This window comes from Hyperolius riggenbachi, chromosome 1 (genome assembly GCF_040937935.1).
Source record: "Hyperolius riggenbachi isolate aHypRig1 chromosome 1, aHypRig1.pri, whole genome shotgun sequence".
Classification (NCBI taxonomy): domain Eukaryota; kingdom Metazoa; phylum Chordata; class Amphibia; order Anura; family Hyperoliidae; genus Hyperolius; species Hyperolius riggenbachi.
In genome coordinates this window covers 570,613,612-570,627,812 of record NC_090646.1, presented here as the reverse complement: position 1 = coordinate 570,627,812, position 14,201 = coordinate 570,613,612, and the positions used below count along the sequence as shown (strand labels likewise).

At 48.5% G+C, this 14,201-nt stretch overlaps 1 protein-coding gene across 10 annotated transcripts in view; it reads right to left on the bottom strand.

Annotated features, from left to right (window-relative positions):
* Nucleotides 1-14,201, bottom strand: part of MEF2C (myocyte enhancer factor 2C) — a 369,418-nt gene that overhangs the window by 25,041 nt on the left and 330,176 nt on the right. For all 10 annotated transcript variants that reach the window (XM_068247862.1, XM_068247894.1, XM_068247888.1 and 7 more), the window contains 2 exons: nt 12,924-13,053; nt 9,136-9,268 (listed from right to left, as the gene is read on the bottom strand). In XM_068247862.1, coding sequence (XP_068103963.1) covers nt 9,136-9,268; nt 12,924-13,053 — 263 coding nt within the window. The remainder of the gene's footprint in view (nt 1-9,135; nt 9,269-12,923; nt 13,054-14,201) is intronic.

Here is a 14,201-nt window from a genome sequence, read left to right as displayed (position 1 = left end):
CCCCAGGCATGATGAGTCAATTGAATGCTGTTGTTGGCGATTTGGAGGAGGAGATGCTGATGGGCACTTTGGGGGAGGAGGGATTGGACAGCAAGACTGTGGCGACAGTCAAGCGTCCCATCCATGCATCAGCAGAGGAGTTTGGGGGGTCATCATCAGAGCAGGACATGTTTCAGGAGGGGCATGATGATGATGACCCGGTGACAGACAGAGACTGGGTGCCAACACATCCAGAGGATGTCGTCCTCAGCAGCTCTGAGGAGGAGGAGGAGGATGCGGTTGTGGGCCTTGCAAGGAGGCGCATCATTGCAAGCATTGGCAGCGTCCCACAGCCTGCTGGTGTCTCAGGCTCAGCAGCAGCAGCAGCAGCATCAGCCAGTACCACCACCAGCCGCACCCAAGACCCCCCCCCCCCCCCAACCACCACAGGGAAACAGGCAGCAGCGCTTCCATGCCGTAGGGGGATGTTTTTGTCACCAATCTGGCGGTTTTTCACCATGCCCACAGTGTACAGCAAGTACGCCACTTGCAACCACTGTCAGCGGAAGTTGAGCAGAGGTGCAGACCCCTTGAAGTTCAGCACCAGCTCGCTGATCAACCACCTTTCTGCGAAACACTTCCACCAGCATGAGGAGTTCCAGAGGCTGAAGGCATCTGGTGCTGGCAGTGGCACCAATCCCATCACTGCACAGCCTTCAGCAGCAGCAGCAGCAACAGCAGCCACCCGCCCTCCTGCTCCTCCAGCAGCACCAGCAGGAGTGCGGAAACGCCCTGCTCCTCCCCCCTCTGCAACTCCTGCCGCCGACACTGAGGCCTGTTCTGGCAGCCAGTCCTCATTGGCCTCCTCTGCTCCGTCTGCTGATTCCCGTGCCAGCAAAAAGGCACGCCAGAGCCTTTTGAGCGAGTCCTTCCAGGGGGTGGTTAGGGCTCTGCCTCCCAGCAGCCGTCGCGTGCGGCAGCTGAACGGCTTGCTGGCACGGGCCATGTGCTCCCAACTCCTGCCGTACACGCTCGTGCAGGAGGGGAGCGACATGCGGGCGCTGCTTGCTTGTGCAGCCCCAGACTGGCAGCTCCCCAGCAGACACTTCTTCGCCCGCAAGGCCATTCCTGCACTGCACCGCTTTGTGATGGCCAATGTGGAGCGAGGGCTGGAGCACGCGGTTGGTGAAAGGGTCCACGTCACCATGGACTCCTGGAGCAGCCGCTTCGGGACAGGCCGCTACCTGTCCTTCACTGTCCACTGGGTCAGCTTGGTGGAAGGGGGTGAGGATGGGAGAGCAGCAGCGGGCACAGCAGCAGCAGCAACACAGTGGGTGGTGCCACCCCGCAGGGTCAGGGGAACTGCAGCGGGTTCCTCCGATCCTCTGCCATCCTCCGCCACACCTGGCCAAACCCCCCGCCTCAGCAGCAGTGTGAAGGCCCGCCACTGCCAAGCGCTGCTGCACTTGGTCAGCCTTGGCAAGACCAAGCTGACGGCAGCCCACGTGTTGGCCAAACTCCAGGAGCAGGAGCGGATTTGGCTGACCCCCAGAGGCCTCAGAGTCGGAGAGGTGGTGTCCGACAATGGGGCCAATCTGGTTGCTGCCATAGACAGGGGAAACCTGACCCACATCCCCTGTCTTGCCCACGTGCTGAACCTGGTGGTGCAGAAGTTCCTGCGCACCTACCAGGGGATGGACGAGCTGCTGGAAACGGCAAGGAACGTTGTGCGTCACTTCCGGCGCTCGGCTGCAGCCTGTGCGAGCCTGGAAGACGTGCAAAAGGAGCTGGATCTGCCACGCCATCGGCTGATCATTGACGTTCCGACTCGCTGGAACTCCACCCTGGCGATGTTGGAGCGTCTGGTTGAACAGAAGCACGCTGTCAACCACTACCTTGCCCTGGCCACTGTTTCCGCAGCTCAGAGAAGGGACAAGACCAGCAACATCCCGTCCATCGTCCCCGATGATGACTGGAGGCACATGCAGCAGGTGTGCTTAGTGCTGGCTCCCTTCCTGCAGGCCACAAACATGGTGAGCAGGGACCATGCTATGGTCTGCGAGTGGGTGCCCCTGGTTTCTCTGCTGAACAGGGCACTCGATGCTTTGCTGGCACAGGGAGCGGCAGCCTTGGACCAGCAGGAGCGGCAAGCAGCTGCACAGTCCACCTCTGAGGGGGAGGAGGAGGAGGACTTGGTGGAGGTCCCTGACCTGGCTGCTGATGAGGGGGATCAGCGCAGTGCAGCTGAGTTGGTGCGGGGGTGGAGAGAGGATGAGGCAGCAGAGGAGGAGGATGAGGAGGACAGCACTGACGTCGATGTGCCAGCAGACGTGGCCCGCCTCTTCCCAATGGCAGCGCACATGCTGACGTGCCTGCGCAGGGACCCCAGGGTGATCCAGATGAAGCAGAGGGAGGACATCTGGATCAGCATGATGTTGGACCCACGCCTCAAGGGGAAGTTGAGCCAGTTCCTGCCGCCTGCAGGAGGAGACCCAGCGCAACAAATAAGGAGCTTGCAGCAGGCCCTTGTTGAGCGCTTGGAGGAAGCCTTCCCCCAGCCTTCCACCCCCACTGTCCAGCAGCCAGCACAGAGGCAGCAGCAGGTGCCTGCATCCAGCAGCAGCAAGCGCCCCACAGACCTGCTGTCTCTCAGCCACGAGCTCTACAGGACTGTAGAGGCTCCGGCAGCAGTGACTAGAGAGGAGATGCATGCAGCAGCATCCTCCTCCGGTCACAGCCAGCGCCTGACCCGCATGGTGGCTGACTACATGGGGTCCTACAGCGGGCTTGACAGCGATGCCCCTGTTGATCCCATGGAGTATTGGGTCAAGCGCATGGAGATCTGGAGCGAGCTGGCGCAGTACGCCCTGGAAGTGCTGTCCTGCCCCCCTTCCAGCGTGCTGTCCGAGCGCTGCTTCAGTGCAGCTGGTGGCGTGGTCACCGAGAAACGCTCACGTCTGTCTCACAAGTCTGTGGACAGACTGACGTTTCTCAAGATGAACCAGGCGTGGGTGGAAGGCGAGTTCCTGGCCCCTGTTGTCGGCGAGAGGGGGACATGAACTGGCTGCCGGAACTTAGTACCATCGTTAATGTGCCTTACCACCCTTTACCACCTCCTGGCTCCTGCTCACTAAGCCAGCCTGGTTCACTTTGACTATTACGTCGCCTGCAGCCACACATTTCACACCTACAGTGGGCTGCTGCTGTGTACTGCCCTTCTGCTGTCTGTCTGTGTTTCCCACTGCCAGGGTACACAGAATTACCGTCTGCTGCCACTCTGCCACCAGCTATTACGTCACAACAATAGCTGCTCACACTGCTCCTCCATTCCTCCTGCTGCTGCTGTCTGTCTGTGTTTCCCACTGCCAGGGTACACAGAATTACCTTCTGCTGCCACTCTGCCACCAGCTATTACGTCAAAACAATAGCTATATTGGTTGTAAAACCAAAACCAAAAAAAACCAATAAAAAAAAAAAAAGGTTTAATTTTTCTGAGGTGCCCGGGTTGAAAACTGTGTTGTCCCAGTTGTGTATTGGACACAATGTGGGCTGCACGACCGCTGTCTGGGACCTCCTGTTGTGTTTATTTACAGCCCTGGTATCACCGCTAGGTACCAGGGCTATTATGTCACGCTGCCTACCTGCTGCCACACTCACACTGCTCCTCCATTCCTCCTGCTGCTGCTGTCTGTCTGTGTTTCCCACTGCCAGGGTACACAGAATTACCGTCTGCTGCCACTCTGCCACCAGCTATTACGTCACAACAATAGCTGCTCACACTGCTCCTCCATTCCTCCTGCTGCTGCTGTCTGTCTGTGTTTCCCACTGCCAGGGTACACAGAATTACCTTCTGCTGCCACTCTGCCACCAGCTATTACGTCAAAACAATAGCTATATTGGTTGTAAAACCAAAACCAAAAAAAACCAATAAAAAAAAAAAAAGGTTTAATTTTTCTGAGGTGCCCGGGTTGAAAACTGTGTTGTCCCAGTTGTGTATTGGACACAATGTGGGCTGCACGACCGCTGTCTGGGACCTCCTGTTGTGTTTATTTACAGCCCTGGTATCACCGCTAGGTACCAGGGCTATTATGTCACGCTGCCTACCTGCTGCCACACTCACACTGCTCCTCCATTCCTCCTGCTGCTGCTGTCTGTCTGTGTTTCCCACTGCCAGGGTACACAGAATTACCGTCTGCTGCCACTCTGCCACCAGCTATTACGTCACAACAATAGCTGCTCACACTGCTCCTCCATTCCTCCTGCTGCTGCTGTCTGTCTGTGTTTCCCACTGCCAGGGTACACAGAATTACCTTCTGCTGCCACTCTGCCACCAGCTATTACGTCAAAACAATAGCTATATTGGTTGTAAAACCAAAACCAAAAAAAACCAATAAAAAAAAAAAAAGGTTTAATTTTTCTGAGGTGCCCGGGTTGAAAACTGTGTTGTCCCAGTTGTGTATTGGACACAATGTGGGCTGCACGACCGCTGTCTGGGACCTCCTGTTGTGTTTATTTACAGCCCTGGTATCACCGCTAGGTACCAGGGCTATTATGTCACGCTGCCTACCTGCTGCCACACTCACACTGCTCCTCCATTCCTCCTGCTGCTGCTGTCTGTCTGTGTTTCCCACTGCCAGGGTACACAGAATTACCGTCTGCTGCCACTCTGCCACCAGCTATTACGTCACAACAATAGCTGCTCACACTGCTCCTCCATTCCTCCTGCTGCTGCTGTCTGTCTGTGTTTCCCACTGCCAGGGTACACAGAATTACCTTCTGCTGCCACTCTGCCACCAGCTATTACGTCAAAACAATAGCTATATTGGTTGTAAAACCAAAACCAAAAAAAACCAATAACAAAAAAAAAAAGGTTTAATTTTTCTGAGGTGCCCGGGTTGAAAACTGTGTTGTCCCAGTTGTGTATTGGACACAATGTGGGCTGCACGACCGCTGTCTGGGACCTCCTGTTGTGTTTATTTACAGCCCTGGTATCACCGCTAGGTACCAGGGCTATTATGTCACGCTGCCTACCTGCTGCCACACTCACACTGCTCCTCCATTCCTCCTGCTGCTGCTGTCTGTCTGTGTTTCCCACTGCCAGGGTACACAGAATTACCGTCTGCTGCCACTCTGCCACCAGCTATTACGTCACAACAATAGCTGCTCACACTGCTCCTCCATTCCTCCTGCTGCTGCTGTCTGTCTGTGTTTCCCACTGCCAGGGTACACAGAATTACCTTCTGCTGCCACTCTGCCACCAGCTATTACGTCAAAACAATAGCTATATTGGTTGTAAAACCAAAACCAAAAAAAACCAATAAAAAAAAAAAAAGGTTTAATTTTTCTGAGGTGCCCGGGTTGAAAACTGTGTTGTCCCAGTTGTGTATTGGACACAATGTGGGCTGCACGACCGCTGTCTGGGACCTCCTGTTGTGTTTATTTACAGCCCTGGTATCACCGCTAGGTACCAGGGCTATTATGTCACGCTGCCTACCTGCTGCCACACTCACACTGCTCCTCCATTCCTCCTGCTGCTGCTGTCTGTCTGTGTTTCCCACTGCCAGGGTACACAGAATTACCGTCTGCTGCCACTCTGCCACCAGCTATTACGTCACAACAATAGCTGCTCACACTGCTCCTCCATTCCTCCTGCTGCTGCTGTCTGTCTGTGTTTCCCACTGCCAGGGTACACAGAATTACCTTCTGCTGCCACTCTGCCACCAGCTATTACGTCAAAACAATAGCTATATTGGTTGTAAAACCAAAACCAAAAAAAACCAATAACAAAAAAAAAAAGGTTTAATTTTTCTGAGGTGCCCGGGTTGAAAACTGTGTTGTCCCAGTTGTGTATTGGACACAATGTGGGCTGCACGACCGCTGTCTGGGACCTCCTGTTGTGTTTATTTACAGCCCTGGTATCACCGCTAGGTACCAGGGCTATTATGTCACGCTGCCTACCTGCTGCCACACTCACACTGCTCCTCCATTCCTCCTGCTGCTGCTGTCTGTCTGTGTTTCCCACTGCCAGGGTACACAGAATTACCGTCTGCTGCCACTCTGCCACCAGCTATTACGTCACAACAATAGCTGCTCACACTGCTCCTCCATTCCTCCTGCTGCTGCTGTCTGTCTGTGTTTCCCACTGCCAGGGTACACAGAATTACCTTCTGCTGCCACTCTGCCACCAGCTATTACGTCAAAACAATAGCTATATTGGTTGTAAAACCAAAACCAAAAAAAACCAATAACAAAAAAAAAAAGGTTTAATTTTTCTGAGGTGCCCGGGTTGAAAACTGTGTTGTCCCAGTTGTGTATTGGACACAATGTGGGCTGCACGACCGCTGTCTGGGACCTCCTGTTGTGTTTATTTACAGCCCTGGTATCACCGCTAGGTACCAGGGCTATTATGTCACGCTGCCTACCTGCTGCCACACTCACACTGCTCCTCCATTCCTCCTGCTGCTGCTGTCTGTCTGTGTTTCCCACTGCCAGGGTACACAGAATTACCGTCTGCTGCCACTCTGCCACCAGCTATTACGTCACAACAATAGCTGCTCACACTGCTCCTCCATTCCTCCTGCTGCTGCTGTCTGTCTGTGTTTCCCACTGCCAGGGTACACAGAATTACCTTCTGCTGCCACTCTGCCACCAGCTATTACGTCAAAACAATAGCTATATTGGTTGTAAAACCAAAACCAAAAAAAACCAATAAAAAAAAAAAAAGGTTTAATTTTTCTGAGGTGCCCGGGTTGAAAACTGTGTTGTCCCAGTTGTGTATTGGACACAATGTGGGCTGCACGACCGCTGTCTGGGACCTCCTGTTGTGTTTATTTACAGCCCTGGTATCACCGCTAGGTACCAGGGCTATTATGTCACGCTGCCTACCTGCTGCCACACTCACACTGCTCCTCCATTCCTCCTGCTGCTGCTGTCTGTCTGTGTTTCCCACTGCCAGGGTACACAGAATTACCGTCTGCTGCCACTCTGCCACCAGCTATTACGTCACAACAATAGCTGCTCACACTGCTCCTCCATTCCTCCTGCTGCTGCTGTCTGTCTGTGTTTCCCACTGCCAGGGTACACAGAATTACCTTCTGCTGCCACTCTGCCACCAGCTATTACGTCAAAACAATAGCTATATTGGTTGTAAAACCAAAACCAAAAAAAACCAATAACAAAAAAAAAAAGGTTTAATTTTTCTGAGGTGCCCGGGTTGAAAACTGTGTTGTCCCAGTTGTGTATTGGACACAATGTGGGCTGCACGACCGCTGTCTGGGACCTCCTGTTGTGTTTATTTACAGCCCTGGTATCACCGCTAGGTACCAGGGCTATTATGTCACGGCGAGCTGCCTGCCTCATTGACTGCCTGCTGCCACACACTCATCCTCCTCCTCCTGCTGCTGAATTTACCTCCTGCTGTCTTTGTGTTTCCACTGCCAGGGAGCACATACAATGGCGCTTCCAACATGCGTGCGCCCACCAGCTATTTGTTACGCTCAAAAATAGCTGCATTTCTTTAAAAAAAAATTTGAAAAGAGAAATACGTGAAGAAGAAGAAGAAGACGATATTGAAAAAGAAGGAGAAGGAGAAGATGAAGAAGAAGATGAAGAAGAAGATGAAGAAGAAGAAGATGAAGATGAAGAAGATGAAGATGAAGAAGAAGAAGAAGATGAAGAAGAAGAAGATGAAGAAGAAGATGAAGAAGATGAAGATGAAGAAGAAGAAGAAGATGATGAAGAAGATGAAGAAGAAGAAGAAGAAGATGAAGAAGAAGAAGATGAAGAAGAAGAAGATGAAGAAGAAGATGAAGAAGATGAAGAAGAAGATGAAGAAGATGAAGATGAAGAAGAAGAAGAAGATGATGAAGAAGATGAAGAAGAAGAAGAAGAAGATGAAGAAGATGAAGAAGAAGAAGAAGAAGATGAAGAAGAAGAAGAAGAAGATGAAGAAGATGAAGAAGATGAAGAAGATGAAGAAGAAGATGAAGATGAAGAAGATGAAGATGAAGAAGATGAAGATGAAGAAGATGAAGAAGATGAAGAAGAAGAAGAAGATGAAGAAGAAGAAGAAGAAGATGAAGAAGAAGATGAAGAAGATGAAGATGAAGAAGAAGAAGAAGATGATGAAGAAGAAGAAGAAGAAGAAGAAGAAGATCTAGAAGAAGATTAAGAAAGATAAAGAAGAAGAAGAACAAGTATATACAGTAACACTACACTACTGAACCAAATTAAGGACACAACTTCTCTTTCCACATTTTTTTTTAAAGGAACATCCCCACATAATCACTTGCTGTTGTTACTTGGAAAAAAAGATGTTTCTTGCATCATTCACCCTCAAAACAAGTGTTGGAAGCTATTTTGGGCCAATTCGAATAGTCAGCTCGAATAGTGAGCTCGAATACCGACTCGAATAGTGAGCTCGAAGTCCGAGGTCGAATCGAATAGTAAAAAATATTCGACTCGAATATTCGACTGACCTCGAATAATTTACTATTCGAATTCGACCAAATTCGAATTTTTAAAAGGGGTATTTGAGCACCACTAGATACTACTGACACTCGCTGATTAGGAACTGTTTACGTATCACAGCCCACACATTGGAGTGGAGTATACCTGCACAAATTGCTGGAAGGAAGTCTTTTACTCTTGATAAACGAGACTGTTATTATAAGTGCCAGAAACGGCCTAAAGGAGATTTTTTGCTAGTTGGATTAGCATTTTATCATTATTTTTTATACGGAGTCGTGCATTGCCTATTTTTAAAAGGTGTTTTCAGAAGGGCCCTTCTTAGTGTGAGAGGTGAGCATGAGTGGGTGAATGATCTATGAGGTGTTGTGTAAACTTCTTGTTGAAATTTATGCTATTAGGGTTACTATTAATAAACGAATTTGGGGAATATCCAGCGCGTGCTATCTGTATTTTATCTTTGTCTTTGTGGAGAAGGGGTGGAGGGATTCCCCCTTGTAGCACGCAGCGAAGCAATAGTTTACTATTGTATTTGGGCCCTCCTCAGCGCCTGGTTTGTACATATGAAATAGAAAAACGCAGCCACTTATTAAAGCAACATCCAATGTAAATAGTGCCATACCCCTAGCCATAGATTAGTACTGCAGTCATGTGACCATTGGATACTGTGCATTGACAGACTTAGCTTACCCCAACTGGCTGAGAGCAGATGGAGGCATGTTGTGGAGATGGTGTTGTTGCCAGCCAGTTACTGAGCCAAGGTGAAGGGCACTGCTGTTAAACCCAGAGAGAGATGACAGGTCTGCACTGCTTAGAGAGTATTCTGCAATAAAAGAACAGAGGCTAGGGTCATATATATCCCAGCAGAAGAGATACACATATAAAACTATAGAAAGGCATAATAGCTAGGTTAAAGTTAAAGAGACATAAACCTGGACTTAAACATAAATCAGAACTCCGGACGTATATATCTTCTTGCTCTTTAGTATTTAGTCTTTAGTCTCAGTGTCAGATCTGATAATGGAGGCCAATCACATGAGACACGTTACAGCATCATGTTACCACTATCTTAGGCTTTTAGCTCACTATTTTTCCTATAGTATTATAACTATTTTTGCTATTGTGCAGGAGCTAGAGGGAAAAAATATCAGAATTAAAGGATACCCGAGCCAAACTGGTCTGTTCAAATGGCGGCTTCAGAGATGTGTGTGCATGAATGCTGCGCCTTAAGGCTGCCCCGACTTATCTAGTGACCGACCTTTAATACGGATGTACTTAGCTGTGCACATGCAATATGTTTGATTCCCCCCCCCCCTCATCCTTGTGGCTGCGCCCCCAACTCCTACATTTCTTGCGCATGGGATGCGCTGTCCAGACTGAGGTACGGCAGGGGGGGCTGGACCGGACATAGAACCGAGATGGTCCAGGTTAAAAGTTGGTGATCCAGCGAAGTCGAGGTTACTGCCAGTGCCTTTTACAGGGAAACAGAGCATCAGAGCAACAAAGGAGTGATCCGGAGGAACGGTAAGCCTCAGCACTCATGCACACACATCTCCGTTGCCTCCATTTGAATAAAAAAAGTTTGGCTCAGGTATCCTTTGGGGTAATTGTAATGGTGGTTTAAAATCAACTGAAGGTTATTTTGTGAGGGTCATACTGTAGATCTGTACATGGCTTACTACATGGGTTAAGATTAGCATTAGGCTTACTGTTGGGAACAACGTTAGTGATGGGCATCCTACAAGGTGGTAAGGTTAGTGTCAGGAACTATGGTCAGTTTTGGCTAACTCTTTATTGAGTTTCACAATGACATGCCTTCTGTGCTAGTATTGGGTCGATGGAGGTGGATGTGCAAGTTTAGCAGTGCGGGTTTGTTCATTCTTGGTTCTCTATCTCTAGTAGAAAGCCCGATTACTGCTAATATTAGCTTTACAGCTAGAGAAGATCATTAGGATTATTATCATGCACTGCAGTAAACTTCGTGGCGCCAAATGTTACCATCATCACAGCCGCTGTCACATATTTTTATCTACACAAAATGGGAATGCTGCACAGATTTAATCTCCGCTAAAACATCAAGTAAGACGACAAGCACTAATGTATAAAGCTAGAGAATGCAAAGAAGAAGTGACTCCTGCAGAAGATGGCAAATGCAGGGGGTGGGGGCTGTCTTACATTTAAGTTGAGCCATCTGGATAGAACTGAACTTGTTAAAGAAAGCCCAACTGATCGCAGATTCTACTTTACTTTACACTTTAACTCTTTCTTATCAAATAGCTAAATTACAGAGGCTGGAAGAAAAAGACAAATCATATTTTCTTTGGTCCAAGCTACCTATTTCTTCATCATTTCAGGCTCCCTACTATGTAAAGTGAATCTTAAATAAAGAAAACTTCCCCTGGGGGCACTTACCTCCTAATAAAGCTTCCCCCATCCTCTTCACCCTCAAGGATCCAGCGTTGGCAGCCCTCGTACAGTGGTGATGTCAATATTTACCTTCCCCGCTCCAGCACAGGCGCGGTAACGGCTTTCCCATGGGCTCTGTCGGAAATCACCGAACACAATCAGGTCTGCTCTACTGTGACCTGGCGGCTCGTGTCCTTTCGTAGAGCAGACTCAATCGGGGTCAGATATTTCCACCGGAGCCCATTGGAAAGCCGCTACTGCACCTGTGCTGGAGCAAGGAAGGTAAATATTGTAGGCGCTACTGCACCTGTGCCATAGCCAGCAAGCTTGTGGGCTGTATTTTCAGGGGGGCTGCCAGGGCTGGATCCTGGAGGGTGAAGAGGACGGGAAGCCTCAGTAAGATCGAGGGGCTTCTCCCACCCGAGGTAAGTACCCCCCCCTTCCCCAGGGCTGTATATATCCATGACAGATGTCTAATAAAACACTCTCCCAGACAGCAGCTGTGCCTTGCCAGGAGGGCAAAACCCACCTCCAGCCGCTAGCAATGGCTCAGGCTTCAGACAAAGACTGCAGACAAGATATAGTTCTATAGCTGTCTGTAAGCAGACAAAAGCCCTGCTGATTTCTTATATCTCTGTTTAGAGGCAAAATGAATAATGCAGCATGCATGTATTAAAGAAGAACTGAAGTCAAAATAACATACTGAATAAAGTTGCTTTTTTTCACAATATTAAGCTGAGCTCGGGCTATGCCGTGCAGCAGGATTGCTCAGGCCCCGCTGGTCCGATTTACATAATTTTTTTTGTTGCACCCAGCTAGCACTTTGCTAGCTGCGTAAACTCACCGATTCGTCGCCACGTTAGAAAGTGTGTCTCCCCCCCGACCCTCTCCCCGAGACCCCTGCGAAACCTGGCCAATCAGTGCCAGGCAGCGCTGAGGGGTGGATCGGGACTCCCTCTGACGCCACAACATATATGACTTTGGTGACTTCATCCCGCCCGTCGCCATGGCGATGGGGGAAGCCCTAATGGAAATCCCGTTTAAAACGTAGGTGATCTGAGGGGGTGGGGGGATGCCGCAGCTCAGCGGCTATCATATAGCTAGCGCTAGGCTAGCGAACATGATTGAAAAAAAAAATTTAAACTGCTGCGCTGCCTCCCTGGCGGTTTTAATTGACAGCCAGGGAGGTTAAGTTATAAACAATTTAATCAGTGTTTGCTTATCGTAAAATCTTTCCCCTCCCTGATTCACTTTTTGTAATTCATCACAGGTGGCTACATCTTTAGTACAGCAGAGTCCCCAGCATGTGGCACCGCCGGGGATCACCTGATGCCGGATATATGTGCTTGCCGGTTGCTTGAACAATCAGCCGAAAAAGCACAAACCTCCCTCCTGAATACTTACCGAGCCTCCGCCGACATCTGGAAGCCTTACTGTACCTTCTAGTGGGCTCCTAGGTGCCTTCTGGCTTCCCCTGCGCAAGCAAGCCAGCATGTCACCTGACCAGCATCGGGTCAGGTGACACGCTGGTTTCCTCACACGGACGCTGGAAGACGATAGGAGCCAGCAAGGAGGTACAGGAAAGCTGCCAGATGTCGCTGGAGGCTTTGTAAGTATTTTACAGCCTGCCAACACTCCCAAAAAAGCCGAAAAAAAGACTTTGCTGTACTGGCAGGTGATCTCTGTGGAATTTCCATTTACTAAGAGTTCTAAAGCCGGTAGAAAAGACTTCTGGTCTCTCCGAATGCTCGGGAAGGATGGAGGGGGGTACTCATGTAAAAGTGGGCATCAGGAATAATTTACTAATATCTATTACATGTCATTATGGTTCCTTTTATTATACTATTATACAGCTTTCTGTAAAGAAAAGTAAAATGGCAGTTGTCCCTTACAAAAGTCTTCATTTCAAATGACTTTAAATGTATGCATCTACCTCTGTTTACAAGCAGGACAGTGAAGCTGTGCAATTACAGCACCATTATTAGGAATACAATCCATATTGAATTAAAAATACAGTTATTTAGACTTTAGCATACACAGGGGTAGACATCTATGCTGCTGCTGCTGCTCACCAGTGCCATACGTTGTTGAAATGGCAGATGGGTATCCTCCCATCCCTTGCCCAGGTAAGGTGGGTGTTGCTACAGGAACCACTGGAGTCGCCAGTGACTGAGCTGATTGTGAGTTGTTTATTCTTTGATTCTATTAAGAGAAAGACACAGACAAATAAAAGAAAACCGCTGTATTATTTGTGAGTTTATAAAGTGCATCACATTTTATTTTTTTTCCCTAAGCAGAAAAGAAACACTTCAACATGCTACAAATTAATCATTTAGCAAGTGGCTCCCATGAACTCTTCTCCAACCCTATCATTTACAATCTTTCAAGAGACCAAGTGTCGCCATGGTAACCCATTACATCACCTTCTCCTAGGCAATTGAACTTGCCACGAGTAAAGATTGCTTTATTGTGGGCTGAAAACAGACCATGTGGAAAATTGATGAAATATGCATACTGTACCATCATTGTTTCTTTATCATTCAAATGCAAAAATGTCATTAAAATTACCAGTGACTGGTCTCAGACTTCTTTCAAGAAGACACCTTGACAATGGCTTTTTTTTTGCTGCAGTTAACAGAATTAGCAGCAGATGGCAGTAGGGATCCTTTTTTCATTTCTACTGAGCCTTAATATTTCTCATTATATAAGACACATAAAGTACATACATATTTTAGGGACTGGTCATTGCGATCACAGTTTTAAATGTACAGTGGGCGATTGACAACCCATCTGCTACAAAACGTAGGTCATTTCTGCTGCTTTTATTTACACGGCCTAATTAGAAAATATTATTTTGATGTGATGTTAAACATTATTGGGCGCTGTGGAATTTTCCTACTAAGCAATAACATACGACGTAAAACAGGAAAAGCTTCTCAAACACTTTTTTTTTTGCCACTTACCAAAAGGAGATCGACATCCTCAGACTGAGAGCAAGGAAAAGGAGTATTAAGTGACAATTAGTAACGATCCATTATTAATAAAGGTGAAATGATAGTGCAGATATATCGTTGCATGCAGGCTTCAGGCTCACAGTAATTCTCCAGCACCACAAGAGACCCTTCCTGGCTGCATACATTTCATGAACCCGTCATTAATACAGAAACTACATAGCTAACCCCCCTTCCCCTCCTGACTCTACCTGGATGCTAAAGTCTGACCCACTTAGGTCAATGCTGTACTCCCAACAGAGATCTCATTTCTTTACAGAGCAAGAAATAAATCATGCTGGTGACTCCTTGTTAGGTACAGCGGGAGAATTACTGCGCTTCGGCCATTCGTATTTGTGT